This window comes from Melopsittacus undulatus, chromosome 7, assembly GCF_012275295.1.
Source record: "Melopsittacus undulatus isolate bMelUnd1 chromosome 7, bMelUnd1.mat.Z, whole genome shotgun sequence".
Lineage (NCBI taxonomy): Eukaryota > Metazoa > Chordata > Aves > Psittaciformes > Psittaculidae > Melopsittacus > Melopsittacus undulatus.
Window position 1 is genome coordinate 62,658,919 of NC_047533.1, and position 16,448 is coordinate 62,675,366.

At 40.4% G+C, this 16,448-nt stretch overlaps 1 protein-coding gene across 5 annotated transcripts in view; it reads left to right on the forward strand.

The window, feature by feature from the left end:
- The first annotated feature begins 410 nt into the window (after window positions 1–410).
- The window catches only part of SLC10A7 (solute carrier family 10 member 7), a 144,240-nt gene continuing 128,202 nt past the window's right edge, over window positions 411–16,448 (forward strand). For 2 of the 5 annotated variants that reach the window (XM_034064948.1, XM_034064950.1), the window contains exons 1-4: window positions 482–617; window positions 4,405–4,487; window positions 9,701–9,837; window positions 14,049–14,124. In XM_034064948.1, the coding sequence (XP_033920839.1) occupies window positions 518–617; window positions 4,405–4,487; window positions 9,701–9,837; window positions 14,049–14,124 (396 nt within the window). In that variant the 5' untranslated portion in view covers window positions 482–517. Of the gene's footprint in view, window positions 618–2,022; window positions 2,082–4,404; window positions 4,488–9,700; window positions 9,838–14,048; window positions 14,125–16,448 lie in introns of those variants that run through there. The other 3 variants (XM_034064949.1, XM_034064951.1, XM_034064952.1) reach the window with 3 other exon arrangements.

Genomic DNA, 16,448 nt, shown 5'->3' on the forward strand with positions numbered 1-16,448 from the left:
GCGCGTCAAACGCGGGGCGTCACGCAGACGTTGTAATGTACCAAAACAGCGCGCACACATCCGTCCGCGCTCCCGTCCGCTGCCCCACCGCGCCCGCCGAGCACCCGCGCCCGCCGGGACCGGCTCCGAGGGCTGTCCTCACGGCCTGACCGGCGATAGCAGCAACGGAGGAGGTCGGCGGCGTTGCCGTCCCGTCACACCATCCCGCGCCGCCTCGACCCACTGCGACTATCGGAGCCCCCGCCTCTGTGCGGGGAGACAGCGTGGGGCGAGGGCAGCCAAAGCCAGAGGGAGAAGAGGGAGCGCGTCGCCGGTGCGGGAGGGCCGTCGGTCGGTGGCTGCGTGTCTATTAGGAGGTGCGTGGTAGTGATGGCGACGGTGGGTGAGACTTTTCCTGTCAGCGGATCCGGCTGGCCCTGCCGGCGGGCGGAGGGGCTGCACCCCGCCCCGGCGCTGCGCCGTGGTGCGCCGCGCCGGGCCGTGCTGTGCCGGGCGGCGGGGAGCGGCGGGGCGCGCCATGGGGCTGCTGGAGCGGCTGCGGAAGGAGTGGTTCATTCTGGGGATCGTGCTGGTCATAGCGGCGGCGCGGCTGGAGCCCACCGTCGGCGTCAAAGGGGGTGAGTCCGGCCGCTGCCCCGCTGGGGACGGTTTGCCCCGGCAGCTCGGCTCGGCGGGCGGTGCGGGGCCCGCCAGCAGGGCCACCGGAGCCGCCGCCCGAGAGCACAGGCGCCGTCGGGGGTCCGGCCGTACTTTGTCAACTCTCGGGGCCGGCGCTGACCCCTCGGCGCGTTTCGGTCCTGCGGGCCGGACCTGGCGCTGCCCTGCATGGGCCTCGGTGGGAAAGGCAGGGCGTGGGGCGGGCCGCCCCGGTGCTGGGGGTGCAGGCAAGGGAGGGTCTGTGGGCCTTCCGTGGGGACCCTGGGCGGGGGTGCTGGCTGCCTCGCTGCCGGGGACGCTGAGACTTGCTCGGGTGCCCCTCTGGCTTCGGGGCACCAGCGCAGAAAGTTTGGAGCTCGGGTTGTGAGTGGTGCAGGAGGGAGAGCCGCAGGGAGCGCGCCGGGACACAGCCGGGCCATCCGGTAGTCCCTGCACCACCAGCAGCTCGCCTCTCGGCCGGTCAGTCGGTCAGTCAGTGATTCTCAGCCACCGAAGAAATAGTCTGGGATGTGTTCCTGTATCTTTACTAGGCACTGCATCAGTTGCTGGAATAATAGCTTACTCTCTTTGGGTTAGTAGTAGTGAAACCTGGATAGCAACTTCTTTTGCATGCACTCCTGTTAAAGTAAGTAATAACTTCAAGAACTCTGAGATGGGCATGAAGTCATTGCAGTTCGGTGTGTGAATGTCTGCTATCTGTGAGCTTCTTGAAAGATGTAGCTTATGGTATACTGCCTTAAAATCTTAGGTGCTGTATTTCAGCCGGATGATTTTTTTTACTTTATAATAACACTCATGTATTTTAAAGAGCTGTTGCTATTGTTCCGTCTTAATTCATCATGAAAGATGAGTGAAAACAATGAAAATAGTTCAGTGCAAAATGGTGCCAAATGCTCACAGTAAACAAATGAGAAGTAAGATCTGCCCTTTTCTAAGCAGCGAGGACTTGTATGTTTCTTGGAACAAGAGCTGATGAAACATCCAGTGTTATTTAAAAACAAAGCAGTATATTTTTAAGTATAAATGCTGGCAGCATGTGCTGGTTAGTTTCTATTGTAACTTCAGTTCCAAATATTTACAGTTTTCAACAACTAATTTAATTTTATATATATATATTTCCAACTGGTCTTTAAAGGTTTAAGAAAAGGGATATAGAACATATGAACAGAATTCCTCTAGCAATTCTATGTTATAGGAGGGGATTAAGAAATCTGGCTGTTCTTTTATATGCATAGGTGTTTTTCTTTAATTGTATTTGTTTTCTTAACAGAGCTGAAGTTTGGGGATAGATGGTTTTTCACTGAGGAGCCAACCTTTCCCCCTTTTCCCCTTTAGGTTCTGGGAAAAATGAAAACGATTAAAAAATATATGACTCTGAACATTTGCTGTGGCAGCTAAGGCTCCAGTACTTCATGGAGTTCAGGGTAGGCAAATTTCTGCTGTGCGAGGATCCCTTCTAACATCTGTGTGCTGTATTGCATAGGTGAATAGGACCCACATGGAGCTTCTTGCAGGATCCATGCTGTGTCTTCAGCAGACCTTAAAGACAACTTAAAATTGATAGTGTGAGGTGGCTTGTCCCTTTCTGTTTGATTGTCATGCTAATTGTTAGCAGCAATGTAGGAGATCCTTTTAACTAGGATATGAGATAATTTTCCCTCAACTTATTTCCTGCATGGAAGCACTATGATGGAGCACTTCATTTAATTATCCTGCTGCAAAGAGATGTCAAGCTTTGACGTGATATTGTTCCTGGGACAACTTGCTTGAAAAATCTTGTAAGCATTGATTGAAACTCATGAGCACATGTTCCACAAAGTGGTATCTGTCCCTCTTCTGAAGCTGTGTGATCTCAGTGGCCTGAGGAAAAAAAACAATAGTTTTTTTTCTCTTTTTAAAGCCAGAAGAAAGAAGAGGTGGGGGGGTTGGAAATATCAACATATAAAAAAAACCCTTAGTTTGTCATCTTCCAGCTGACAAAACAATGTACTGTAATTTGCAGGGCCTTTCGAATGGTATGGGTGGTCCAGCATCCTTACCAGTGGCACACAAATAACAAGGATTTGTGCTGTTGCCACCTTCAGGGCATAAGCCAAGCCCTTTTTGAGTGTTTTCCTATTTGATGAATGAGCCTATTTAGTTCCTTTGTGAACAGAGCTTTCCTGACCAGTCTTTCACACAAGAGATGAAGGGAATCTGTTCTGAGCAGAGTTCCCTGTGCTCCATGAACGTGTGTTTGCTCTAGTCTTAGAGGTTTCTCCTGTGTAAAGGAGTTCAGGCAGTCCAGCAAAAAACCTTAAAATAGAAAAACTGAGTCCTGGAGGAATCACTGTTTTAGCCAGACTAACTGACCCCCTGCCTTTCTGCCCATTGTGTTTGTGCATGTACATATATGCTCTAATCTTCTAAAAGATTAGAAAAAGTATATAATTCTATATATTACACAGTTTTCTGTATAACTTTACATATATTTGTGTAATTTTTCTGTTTACCTTTGTCCTATCCCCCCTGGCTATTCAGTTAACAAGCCATAATTTTGTAACTAGCCATGTGCTTTGCTGCAACTTTAACTGTTGCATCTCTTGGCTTATTTTTACCTTACACTTCATACAGATTGGTTGGTTGGTTTGTTTGTTTGTATTTAACACACACCATTTCGGTGTCTCATCAACAGAGCCCTCTCTGGGGGTAGGATTTGGGTTTAAATGACTTCAGATGCAAATTTGATTAGACTCAGTGTATGGTCAAATCTTTCTGAGGACCTTACTCCAGTGTGACCATCAGCGTATCACTCATCTGAAAGAGCAGAAAGGATCTCTTCTTTAGTGTCAAGTAAAGGCTTCTCTGTCTGCTGCTGCAGTTTTGCTTATGACAAGTCACTGTCACTTGTAGAGTTAGGATATTACTTTGGTCCTAAGTAGACTGCTGACAATTTCTTTCTAATGACTGGTTGAATGCTTGTGGAAAAATGAGTATATACAGTTTGTGCTCAGTGGCCTCTGAAGGCAAAGTGTATTAAGAGAATTCATCATTTTTATAGGAGTATAAAAAGTATTTTATTTTAATATCCCTGAAAAAAGTATACAAATATATACAAATGTAAGTCTTAAATATAGTGAAACCCTTGGAGGTGCAGGCATCTGCCCTTGCTGATCTCACTCTAGCAGTGTGTCTGAGATGTGTTATTGTAGGAGCAAACCGTTTTGCCACAGCTCTGTTGTAGGGCAAAAATGCAGAATTGTGTTGTCCATGGAAACTGTTGCAAAGTATGATTGGGTTTCCTCTGTGGAGGCAGCTGAACAGGTGTGTGTGTTGTGGGGGAAGGATTGAGACACAGATATGTGAATGGTATTGATGGTCCTGTCCAAGAAGCAGCTAATATTTTTATTTGAGTGTATGGTTTGAGTTTGCTGATGCTATAGGGACACTCTGATGACAGAACTGTGAAAAATTCCCTATTTTCACATTTCCACAACTTGCCCTTAGTTACTAGTAGCCTGTAATCATGGAAGCTAAATTTGTATGACATCATACTTCACTCTCCACTCACTGGCTTGCTTTTATTAAAAACCAGATAGCATGCTTTCTGTAACCTAATAGAAACCCCATTATTTTTATTAGAGACTTTAATGATTAGATTTTCTCCAGGTGTTTTTCTAAGTATTCTCATTTACTTTAATGTAATACATGTGTATCGTTATCACTTTGATGGTAGTTCACTTTGTTTTCTATGTCTGTATTTTTTAGGACCCTTGAAACCAGAAATTACCATAACTTACATTGCTGTTTCAGCTATATTCTTTAACAGCGGACTCTCCTTAAAAACTGAGGTACTGTAATTTCTCATTGCTTCATTCTTGTTTTGCTCTAAAAAGATGTGTTGCTTTTGATTAGGTTTGAATATAGTTGGATTATTTAATTATTGTGTTGTTGGTGATGATGCTGGGAAAATGGCTAACAAGAGGAGATAAATACTAGACGTTTATGGACCCCTCTTTGATTTCAGAAAATTCTTCACAAAGCAATGACCATGATGAGAAGGAAAGTGCAAATAAATTTCAACCATCCGTAGAGAGGGAGGTTTAATTGATTTTGCAGGGCTTTGACTAAATGAAAGTGTTGAGAACAATTCTGAAACTGGGTCTACTCCCTGGATGTGTCCCAAACCCAAATTGTGGTGAGACCCAGAAGAACACCAGCACCTGCCTTTTGCCACTTCTGCTCATTGACTTCCCACTGTTCAGGTGAGATACAGGCCAGAAAACTGGGATAGAAACCAGTGTAGGGTAGAACTTTGCAATGAGTTAGGTAGAGAGGGGCTAGGTGAAGTCTCCATGCCTCTATAGAACACAAATGGAAGGTTTGAGCTCTTAGTGCCTCTCTCCTTCATCTCACCTGCTGGTCCTATCTCTACATAACACTAGGCTAGTCAATTGACAGGATTGATAACAGGCAAAGATCTGTTGGCATTAAGTTACCATGTTGGGTAGGCATAGGACAGCAGCTAGTAACACAGAAGGGTTCCTCTGCAAATGCAAGGCCAATACAGGTACAAAGTCTTGGCAATCTTTTCCTATAGAATTTAGTTGTAGACAATTGGGCTTGAAGTGCCGATGCACAGCTGCATATTGCAAACAGTGAGACATGTTTCAAATGTTGTCATGTTTTTTCAAAGAGAAACAATTAGGGAGTAAGAAGAGATGAAAGAGAACTTAGTGATGTGTAAAGGAGGCATGGAGGAAAGAAATGGTGGCTACCTGCCAAGAAGAGATGGAGCAGCCAGAGTTTGAGTGAAACACTGCATGTCTCTACTAGTCTAGTTTCTCGATTCCTTTTATGCTGTTGGCTGTCCTAACAGGTGATATCATTTGTATGTTGCTTGATACTGATGCCTAAAGGAATTGCCATGATATTGTCCAATAATCTTCTAGGCAAACTGGGAACAGCTGGAACTGTATGAATTGTATGCATTCCACAACAACAAAAAGTATCTATGCCTGTATCATGGTTATAGAGATAAAGTTTGTAAAGGAGGTGGTATTTGAATTCGCAGCAGCCTTCTGCCTGTGTCTGCTGGCAGTTTTGGCCTCTGGTTCTGCTGGGACACAGTGTAAGTGAAGTGAGTAGCTTTAGTCAATTCTGTAGCAGCTATTTCAAGCCTTGTGGCCCTGTGGGGAAGCAGGAAGAGCCATGCTATCTATTTGTCTGGGACAGTAATTAATCCTAATGGAAATAGGCTGCAGAGAGGAACTTTCTTTTACAGAGAAGAGAAACCTGAAACACAAAACCTGAGTAGTACTAATGGAGTGGAGTTTTCTGCTTTCAGTGTTAGGAATCTGCACGTAGAGAAAAAAAGTCAGACTTCTTTCCCTTTCACTTAGTTGTATCCTTGAAGCTTTATATCTGTGAAGCAGCTGTGAGTGTGAAATCAGTAGCATTATCAATACCAGTGTCCATCTGACTTTTTCCAATTGAGGTGATATGACTTGCAAGTTCTTGGGCAATGTGTCGTGTCCTATTTTGAATTTTCATAACTTTTTTCACCTGTGGTTCTAAAAGCAATATATTGATGCAAACAAAGATTTTACAGGAGCTGATATTTATTTCTAGGTAGCTGACCTCAGGTTCTTTTGGAAATGTTAATTAGGACTGATGCTGTACATCCAGCTTTATGTTCCATCAAGAAGCTTAGCCTTTCCTGAATTTCTGCCATGGAGGCAGAAGATAAAAAGAAGAAAAACATTTCAGTCATTGTACCTTGTGGTATTACTTTCTAAAATGTACGTCAAAAACTATACTTAAATGTGTTAGGAGGCCAGGCCATTATTTCAGTAATATATTTTGAGGCATGTTTTAATTGTTTAAGGCACAACCTGAAGTTGGTATTATATATAATTTTAATATATTTTTTCATTGGATTGCAAAGGAAATAGCTTCTGCTTTTGTCTTTATTAGTTCTTGACCTGTGTGTTGGCTGTTTACCTTGGTTAATATGTTAGATTGAAACTAGTGTTTGGTATGCTTTATGAAATAATAAAAAATTGTGCGTTAACTGAGGCCTTCTGATAAATATGACAAAACTAGAAATAGCTGATGCTCTTTTAAGGTTGTGCTTTATCTCTGTGAAAGCTCATGCACCGAAAAATTTGCTAACATGCATTCAGACAGCATTCTACAAAATAATTGGCACTGTTCAGGGAGAGTCTGCCTGTGCATGGGCTTGTGACATTTTCAAATCTAGAGGTGGCTGAGGGCCTCTTATACTTGTAGAAAGAATCTGAGTCCAGAAATTACAAGAACGAACATTTGATTTCACTTTAATATAATGCTCTTTTAGTTTTCAGTGACTGGATAGCTGCTTTTTTAGAGTAAATACCTCCTATAGGGCCCCAGAAATTAAATCACATGCTAGTTATCCATTTCCATGAGGGATTTGGCAAGCCACTGAAAACACTGTTTGCTCTGTGTGGGTGTGTTCCCAGAGGAGTCCAGCTATGACCATCTAAGTATGGCTGGATGGCAACATGACTCATGCTGACCAGTGAGAAGCTAGGATGAGCTCTCTAAAGGGTTTGAAATACTGGGAAAGACAAGGTAACCTGTCCTACCTAGTGTGCAGAAACAAAGTCATAACTAGAAGCTTCCAGTAACTTTTCTGAGACTTCTGCTTTTGAGGTCTGCAGTGACAGATGCCTTTGTAAATAACTTAAGAGGGTGAAGGCTGTTTGCCTTGGTATTTGTTTAATGATGACACTGTCTTAGGAATAACTATTCTAACAGGCAATCACTAGAGATGTTCTAAAGACTGGTAAATTGTATCTGCAAAGATCTGTTCCACTAATATGACATTCCTTCTTGTACTAGCCTTCCTTGCTCCCTGGAAGCTCTAACCAGTGTTCTTGTCCAAGTTTCTGTCTTGGATTTTGCTTTTGAAAGTATGAGAGCTTTCTTCAAATCATATATTTTTAAGGCATTTTCCAGTTGTAAAAAATATTTAATCAAAAAGGCACTTCTGTATGTGTGATGGTGCTTAGATTGGGGGTGTCTCCATAGATTAGGCCACTAAGACATCTGGGGCTGGAGATGACTTGGCAGGGAAGAAGGAGGAATTAGCAGCTCTGCTGAAAGAAGTCACAGAATCACAGAATCCCAAGGGTTGGACTTGCTTTGTTTTTTTCTCGACGCCATTATTTACTTTTAATACATGCACTTTTATATATAGGTATTTCCAGGTATCTTGTCTTTCTGCACAGGATATGTTTCTACTACTAGGTGTTTAATTTTTGCTTTCTGTTTGAGATAAGATGAAATAGTGCTACAGTGAAGCTCTTCGTAATGCCTTGGGTATTGTAACCGGTTATGTGTGAAGGCCTTTTATTTTTTTTTCCATGTTGAGTGATACTAACCTGCTCAAGAACTGTCTTTCTTTAAAAATAATTGTTTCATCCACGTGTCTGAAACAACATTCATTCATTGTTAACCAGGTGCTGAATTTAGTGATACTTGATAAAACCTGATCAAGATGTAAGTTTCAACTCTCTGTTTTGTGTAACTTGAAGAATACAAATGAAAGGGTTTGTGGGTTTTTTGTGGAAGGTTTTTAACACTAACACAAATTTTCGGAGATAATTTTATTATCTATTTATTTAGTAATAAAGTAACAAGGACACAGTGCTGACTTGCTAGTACTTCCAGATGTATAATTACATCTGTGTGCATTTGGATGGTTGAAAATGCAATATTTGATTGTGCTTCATAAAAGTTCTTTTTTCTTGAAACTGAAAGAGGGTGGCACTTGAAGATTGGCTGCTGCATGTCTATACATGGAAATACACTTTTTTATAATCCTTTTTTTTAAATGCCTTTGGGGTGTCAGCTGGAGAACCCTAGCAAATTAGGTTTTGAATGAAAGTGTTATCAGTTCTTTTCCTATTGCATTGTTAACTTGAAAAGAGAGCAAGTGATTTTGAGAAAGGGGAAAAGGATTTTTTCTTCTCTTATGAGCTTTGAAATGAGCCTGAAATGTACAAAGCTTTTTCCCTTCTACTCAAAACTGTAAAAGATCCTTGGAGTGCCCAAAAGACAAAAGTGGAGACATGGAGGTAACTGAAGATGTTATTGCTAAGAATACTCAGTCACCACACAGGAGTGCACTTACACTGTTTAAAATTAAAATTTTCCTTGTTTTCTCAGTCTCCAGTGGTGTTTTGCATTTTATTTCTGTGAATTTTATGGCTTAGCTATTGTTAGCTTGTTATGCTCTTGTTATTCTTTGTTTGCTAGTCATCATCCACCTATTTTTTTTTGCTACGTATTTCCTATTTGTTGGTACAATAAATAATCAAAATCTGCTACAGATTTCATTGCTTTTTTATATTTGTTAGTCTTTCCTTAAAAGAAAACCCACTACAGATGATGATCATAATGTAAAAATGAGAATCCCAGTTTGTGGCTGTCTTTAGACTAGACATGATTTTGAAATCATGTGGATGCTACAAATTTCCCTTCCTCTTTATATCAGCAGTAAATAAAATAAACAGACTGGCAGCTTAGTGGGTGGTGAGGCACTGGAATGGGTTACCCAGGGAGGCTGTGAAAGCTCCGTCCCTGGCAGTGTTCAAGACCAGGTTGGATCAAGCCTTGGGTGATATGGTTTAGTGTGAGGTGTCCCTGCCCATGGCGGGGGGGTTGGAACTTGATGATCTTAAGGTCCTTTCCAACCCTAACTACTCTATGATTCTAGCACAAGTTTTGAAGCAGTGGTGAAGTGCTAAGGCTGCCTGCTGGAAAGCTACTGTTATAAGAGCTATACTGTTATTGAAATGGTGGACAATTCTTTTGGAAAAATGCCCAGGAGCTGCCAGAGCTTTTATGTTGTCTGGATGTACTTCATTATTAAAGAAGGGATCAGATGATCCCTAAAGGTGCCTTTTTGACATGCACTCTCTTTGTATTATAAAGTTGATCCTAGTTTTAAAAGCACAAACATGATCCTACTTTGGCTGTTATGACTGCAACTTCCTCTCTTCTTTTTCTCTTGCAGGAGCTGACAAGTGCTTTGATGCATGTGAAACTACACCTTTTTGTCCAGATTTTTACACTTGTGTTCTTCCCAACAGCAATATGGCTCTTTCTTCAGCTATTATCAATCACACCTATAAATGAATGGCTTTTAAAAGGGTATGTTTAAGCATAATGGAGTGAAATATATTTGTATCTGTCTTATAGGACTGCTTATCCTGCAGTGGGTGCTTTAAGACTGTATTCTGAATGGATTTTGCTGGTTGATTTTGTGCTTCAGCACTTTGCTGTTGGAAACATGGTACACGCACAAGATTATCCTTTCAGGAACTGGTCTCAGTTTTGGGAAGTCTGGTCAGTTTCATCTGTGGGGAGCTTTAATCAAATTAGCTTTCTCTTTCATAAAGCACAGTTCAAGTGCTGTGCTGGGTCTCATTTTCCCTATGGAGGAAGGAAAAGGAGTGCTGAAGGAAAAAAAAAAGGAAATTGGTGCATAAATACTGCGTATGTCACTTACTGGTGTTCAGTTCTGTTTTTAGTCTTTATTGAGCATCTCTTGCATGTGTCCAGATTGAGATTCAGTATCTGCTCCTAGCTAAATTACGGGGAAAGGGTGGAAAAAGAGAAAATGAAGTTTCTGTAGGAGGAGAACTTTGAGGGGAGCAGAAGCTGTCACCATGAAAATATTGTGGTTTTAATCTTTGGTGTACTCTGCCAATGCAGGCTTCCAAAGCTGTATTGAGGGTGCAGTAGTGATAGATGCTATGAAAAATAAAAAAGCTTTTTTTCACAATCAGAGGTCAGTACGTGGCACCATGCAGTTACACTGGGATGTTTAAATGCAAAAATCAGTTGTTTTAGAAAGCTACTTAAAGAATCTCCATTGTTTCTTACTGCTTGGTGAAACATTGCTTGGGGAGACTTCCCTGTCTTAAAAGTTCAGTGGTAAAGCTGTTTATGTTCTACAAGGCCTAAACTTAAAAGAACATTTTGGCTTCTCCAGGTGTTCCACCACATGTGAAGTGATCCAAATGATACTGGGAAGGTGAAATTGAGATCATAGGATCATTTAAATGTTAGCACTGTTTTGCTTAACTGTATGTCAAGGAGGTAACAAGGTTGCTATACAATGTCCATTTGCTTTTAGCTATATAAAGATTGTTCATTAAATTGTTGCGAAGTTTTTCCTGAGCTATAACAAAGGCATGATATTCCACAATGAGCCAAAATTCCCTCCTAATCCGTGAGATCTGTTTCTGAAGTGCAAAGTGCAAGACAGTGTTTTGGTGTTTTTTTTGTTCCTTGCAGCACTTCTTATCCCTTCTTTCCTATGACTCTTACACCACTTTGGTTCTTACTATTTAAGGGATAATCTGTGACATGGATGACTATATTTGAATGTGTTTACATGCACACCTGTAAATCTGAATTTAAAACTACATGTGTATGTATCTTTTAAAAAATAACCACTTGTATGTGTATCTTCTGAAACGTGGAGCCTAAACCAGCCTTTTCTTGAAAGTGTGTCTGTATTTTACCCCTGAGCTAGTATACTTCCAAGTGTTTCAATTTTGCAGGCACTTGTTCCTTGAGTACTGTTTCTGCTTTGGCTGTGTTTTATCTTCCAGTGCAGTAATTGCTGTATTGAGATTTCATTTAAAGAATGGTCAGATTGAGGAGTTAAATGCAAGTGGGGTTTTTCTGTTGTGTGTGGGGTTTTTGAGTATATTTCTGATAAATACTGCTGTTCAAGACATCCTCAGAGCAGCAAACATTTTGTGGCTCTGAAGACATCCATTGCAAAGGGAGCTTTGTGGGAGCTGTACTTTCAGTGCTATGCAGGTGAGGAAACTAAGTTCTGTCCTCATTCTTGGATAACACATTTTAAGGCAGGTACTCCTGTGTCTGTGTATGGGTGCCTGAGAGTGAGGAGTGCATGCGAGGAACAGTCTGTGCCTTGGCCACTCTCGCTAACCAGAAGTTCATCATAATGTCCCACAGCTGTAGCCTTTATTCCCTAGAAACACTAAGTGCACTTTGATGAAAAACAGGGAGACAAGACTGACTTTGGCAAAGTCAATTTCTCTGCATGCATGTTTAGCACAAATTGCAGTAGGAGCTAGATAATAGTCCTCACAAAGGCCTGGGAAAAAAGGCATATGCTCCCAAGGGTGTCCAGCATAAGCATCTTCTAAGTTAATTTTTTGTTACCTAACTAGGTTTTGCATTGACAAAAGGTACATGAAGCCGGTTATTAATGTTTGCACAGATTCCCCTCTTCTGCCACTCTTAGCATATAGCATTTACAGCACAGGTGGTAAGGCACAAGATGCAAAGATCTGGTATAAGACATGGGTTTGGTAATTTCATACCTAAAATATAGGACTGTGAACCCTACTACTCAGTTGTCTGTAATGTTTCAGCAGAACAGGTATTATTTATTGCTCTTAAGCAATGGTATAATGCTTATACCATGCCTGAACCACTGAAATGTTTCAGTTTGGTTGTCTATAGTAATCTGTTGGCCATTAGAGAAATTTGTTTCTATACTGGTAGAATTGTTTGTAGTTGATACAAAGCAAGAAAAAAGTTCACAGGTGCATGTTCTGATACACTTGATTAAAAGTATTTCCATTTAGTGTGTACCAAGTTTTTTTGTAGATTAATATTTTCATATGAAGACTACTGAAAACTGCAGTTTGATAGTGATTTTAAGTTTTGCTTTGTTTTTTTTTTAATTCCAAATGAATTATTTTAAAGTTCTGAGGGTTCACAGAGATTGTATTATTAAGTCTTTCCCTTATAGTGTGGAAAATCCCTGCCAGCTGAGATGAATGCCCTTGCACACATTTCTTACCTCTCTGGATAACTTTGAACTTAATCCACCCCTTATTAGTTCAGGTGAGAAGTTCTAGGAGCTGCCTGCCAAGAGACCACATAGAGTCACTGCCGCTGTAGGGGATGGACATCAGACTCACCCTGTGTTTATCTACTGTATATTTTCATATATATTTGTAAACTTTTTCACACCATTTCTTTTTCCTGTATTTCTTTTCAAGATAACCTTATCCTGCTAAGTGCTGACAACTCTCTGCTTCCATAGCTTATTCACTATAAGCTGAAGGTACTATGTAATTCCAAGGTGGTGCTTGGCATGTTGTGATTAGATTTATATATTGCTTGCATTGGTTGCCTCATTCCTTTTCCACAGTGTCTGTAGCTGACAAACTGAATACCGTCATTGTCATTTACCTGTTTCTTCTGTTCAAGCTTTTTGTATATTTGCAGCATATCAATTGCTCTGTAATATGCTCCTCTTTGTTCCAACCTGGTTGATTCTATGATTTAGCACTTCTGTTTGCTACAGCTTTTTGACACTACATTTCTTTGGGATGGACTAACAGAGATACCAAGTGCAAAGGAGTTCACCGCTAGTAATTCATTGTCTTGAAGTAGATTATTGTCTTTAACTTCAGTACTTGAAAACACAGATTCCATGCTTTTTGGGGTTTTGTAGATTGTTTTATTCCATGCCTTACTGTTCCTCCTAAGTCAAAACACTTTTTATTCACTAACTCTATATTCTCAGCCCTAAATTTAATTGTAATATACTGTAGTATGTTCTTGTTTCTAAGTACATATTTGGTACATCTAATTCTTATAATAGCCAGTTTTAGCAGACTGTCTTTGAAGACAAAGGAAAGCTCACCACTGTTTTTTCTTACTTTGCAACAGCATTTACTACATACATCAATAGCTCTGCTGCACAAACAGTGGAAAATATGACAGATAATAATAGTTCATATTTTAGGCTTCTTAAATGCAGAAGAAAGCTTTTGATGTTTTGATTAATCAAAGTCAAGTGATTTTACTAGGGAGTGAAAACATACATAAAAATTAAACTTTTGATGGCCTTTTAATGTTCAGGAAATAAAAAGCTTAACTGCATTATTTTTTGCCTTTTGAAGAAAATAGGAACTTACATCCTTTTTTTTTTCCAAATAGTTGCAGATATCCCAAAACACATTACAAACTTTACTACATCAGGACACTTGGTGCAGTTATCTTTGTGACAGATGTATAGATATCTTTGGGAATGGTAGATACAGTACTTTAGACAGGGGAAGTGTAGTCACAGACAAGTTATGTGTTTGTGTTTTCAAATGGTGACATGACTCTTCACTGTGGTGGTTGGTAAGAGATGGCAGAGAAATCCTTCCAGTTGATGCAGGGCTGTAACTGTGAATCAAACTGGGTTGCACAGGTGATAAGATTATTTTTTTTCTACTTGACTACTTCATATTTTAAGGCTTGAGGTGCATAGTGTTTGCATCATGTGAGGAATTAACAACTGTTTTTGTTGTTTTCAGCTTGCAGACAGTAGGCTGCATGCCTCCTCCTGTGTCTTCTGCAGTAATTTTAACCAAAGCTGTTGGTGGAAATGAGGTGAGTTTTCATTTTGCTTTTGAATGTGTTTTTTTCTTTTTTTTAACAGAAGTTCAAAGAAATATTTGTTTATGATGCGCTTGTGGCAGAACATTGACTGCAATGTGATACTATTGTGCTCTGTAAAAATGCTAGCATTAAAGCTTGGATATTGTGCTGGTGTAAATGGGAAATAGCGATATGTTGTCTGCTGGCATTGGTCAAACTGAAAGAAACTCAGTTTCCTGAGGTGATAGAAAACATTCTGATAGAAATCAGTGTTAGGAGATTTGTTTGTTGCTGCACTGTAATTCCTAATCCTGTAATGTTTGTATGCTGTGTACTGGTTACCTTGTAGACCATCAGCTTTGTGGTGAAGATCTGTGTTTGCAGTGATTGCTTGAATGTTGTTTAGTATTAAGAGATCCTAATCAATGAGGTTGGTTCCTTTATACCTGCTTTCTCAGAACTGCTTAAGGTGGATGAGAGCTGGTGGGTGAGGAAGGGAGAGAATAACACTAAAGGAGATTGGTTTTAAAGCTAGGTCTGTTTAGATGCTGTTCTGGAGGGTTAGAGCCAAATCTGAATTCAGCCATATTGCTCCTGTGTGAGGTTGGGTGAGACACTTCAACTACATTTTTTAAATATGGCCATTAGTTGTGTACTTCTCATTTTATGAGTTCAGACTCTTGGGACTGATTAATGTCAGCTTTGAAAACACATGATAGCACTGAAATAGATTGAAGTTGTACTTTGTACTGACAAAGTGCTGTTTAATTGCTCTATCCTCTGAAGAGAGACCCAAAGCATCTCAACTCAGGCATCTCTAATTATGGGCAATCCTGATGCACATTGCTGTCTCCTGGTTTGCTACCTGAAAACAAGAGTCATAAAATTGTCTGATGGAGGTGCTGTGGAGTATTTAGTATAAAGAAACAATTCAGGTGCATAATAGTAATCAACAGAAAAATGAGATATTTTCTAGTTACGATTTTAGATATGGATACTGTAAATTATGCAGATCTGCCACACAGTGAACAGTGAGGATGAAATGGAGTACTGAATGAGTGCTCATGCAGTGTTAGTACTGTCTGTCCTATCCTTAGAACAAGGAAAAGATCATCTGCAAAAAATATGGTGTGATTGGTTAGTTGAAGGCAATATCATACAGCATTTGTGTGCAGGAGGGAGAGAAGTACTTTGGTTTCTTGACCATTAGAATTCACTTTTTGTTTTTTTTATGGTAGTTTTCTTCTGGGTGGTGAGGGTGTGTGTATTTTATATCAGATGAAAACCAGAAACTTTCTATCATGTGAGTCTTGTGTAAGTAATTGCATAAAACACTGACAAAGTAAGCTTGAACCTCTGATTCTTCTGTACCAAACTGGTGTTGGAGGAATGTAAAAATGCATACCTTGTTAGTGGTTTTTAAACACAGTTGCTGTGAGCAGAGAGAGTGAATTGAGATTTTTGTCTTGAGAATTGGGAGTCCTCAGTCAAGCTCTAGAAAGTTATACAGGAGAAAACACCCTTTAAACATGCTCAGTGTGTGGCAAATTTATTGCCAAACTTGAGCAAGCTTCCAGTGCAAACATACTTCTGGAATTTTATGCTTCTCTGTCATTCAGACTATAGTTAATTTTTCTTCTGAAGTATAGCAAATCATATCCCTCATGCTAGGGAAGAAGACCCTCTCACATCTGTCCTCATCAAATTTCACCTAGCCATTACTGATATATTCTTTCTGACATGAGCAGAACAAATCACTTTTTCCCATTTTTATTTAAATCCATTCTGATCTACAAAGAATTTAAACCTGGGAGTCAACTGGAAATACAAGTGATTGTACTGTGAGAGCATTTGTTCATAATAATGTCTCTTAAATGGCATTTGCCTCGTCAAGCATGTATTCCTTACCTAGAGAAATTGATTTGTCTGAGGGTGTATCTATGCTGCATAATGTACTATGAAGATAAATGAGCTTGCTCAGAAGCAATATAGTGAGGAAGCTCTACGTGAACTAATTAGTCTGAGAAGTGTCCTGCTGCTCTAGAGTACAGACATGCCCTCAGTAAGTGCTCTGAAGACTTCTTTGGATTTCTTGAAGCACAGCACATGAGAGCCGTGGTAGTTGGCTGTGTTATGATGGTATAGAGGAGTTTAGATTTTCTTTGTCTAAATAGAAGTGACTGTTAAATGTCAAATTGGACCTAGGTTATTTTCAAAGAAGTGTCAGGCACTGTGGCATGGTAGAAGTAGTATTCACCCGAGCTGAGGAAGCAAGGATTCTATTTTTAGCTCTGCCATTAACCTGTTGGGTAAAACAGTGGGGTATTTTGTCTCCG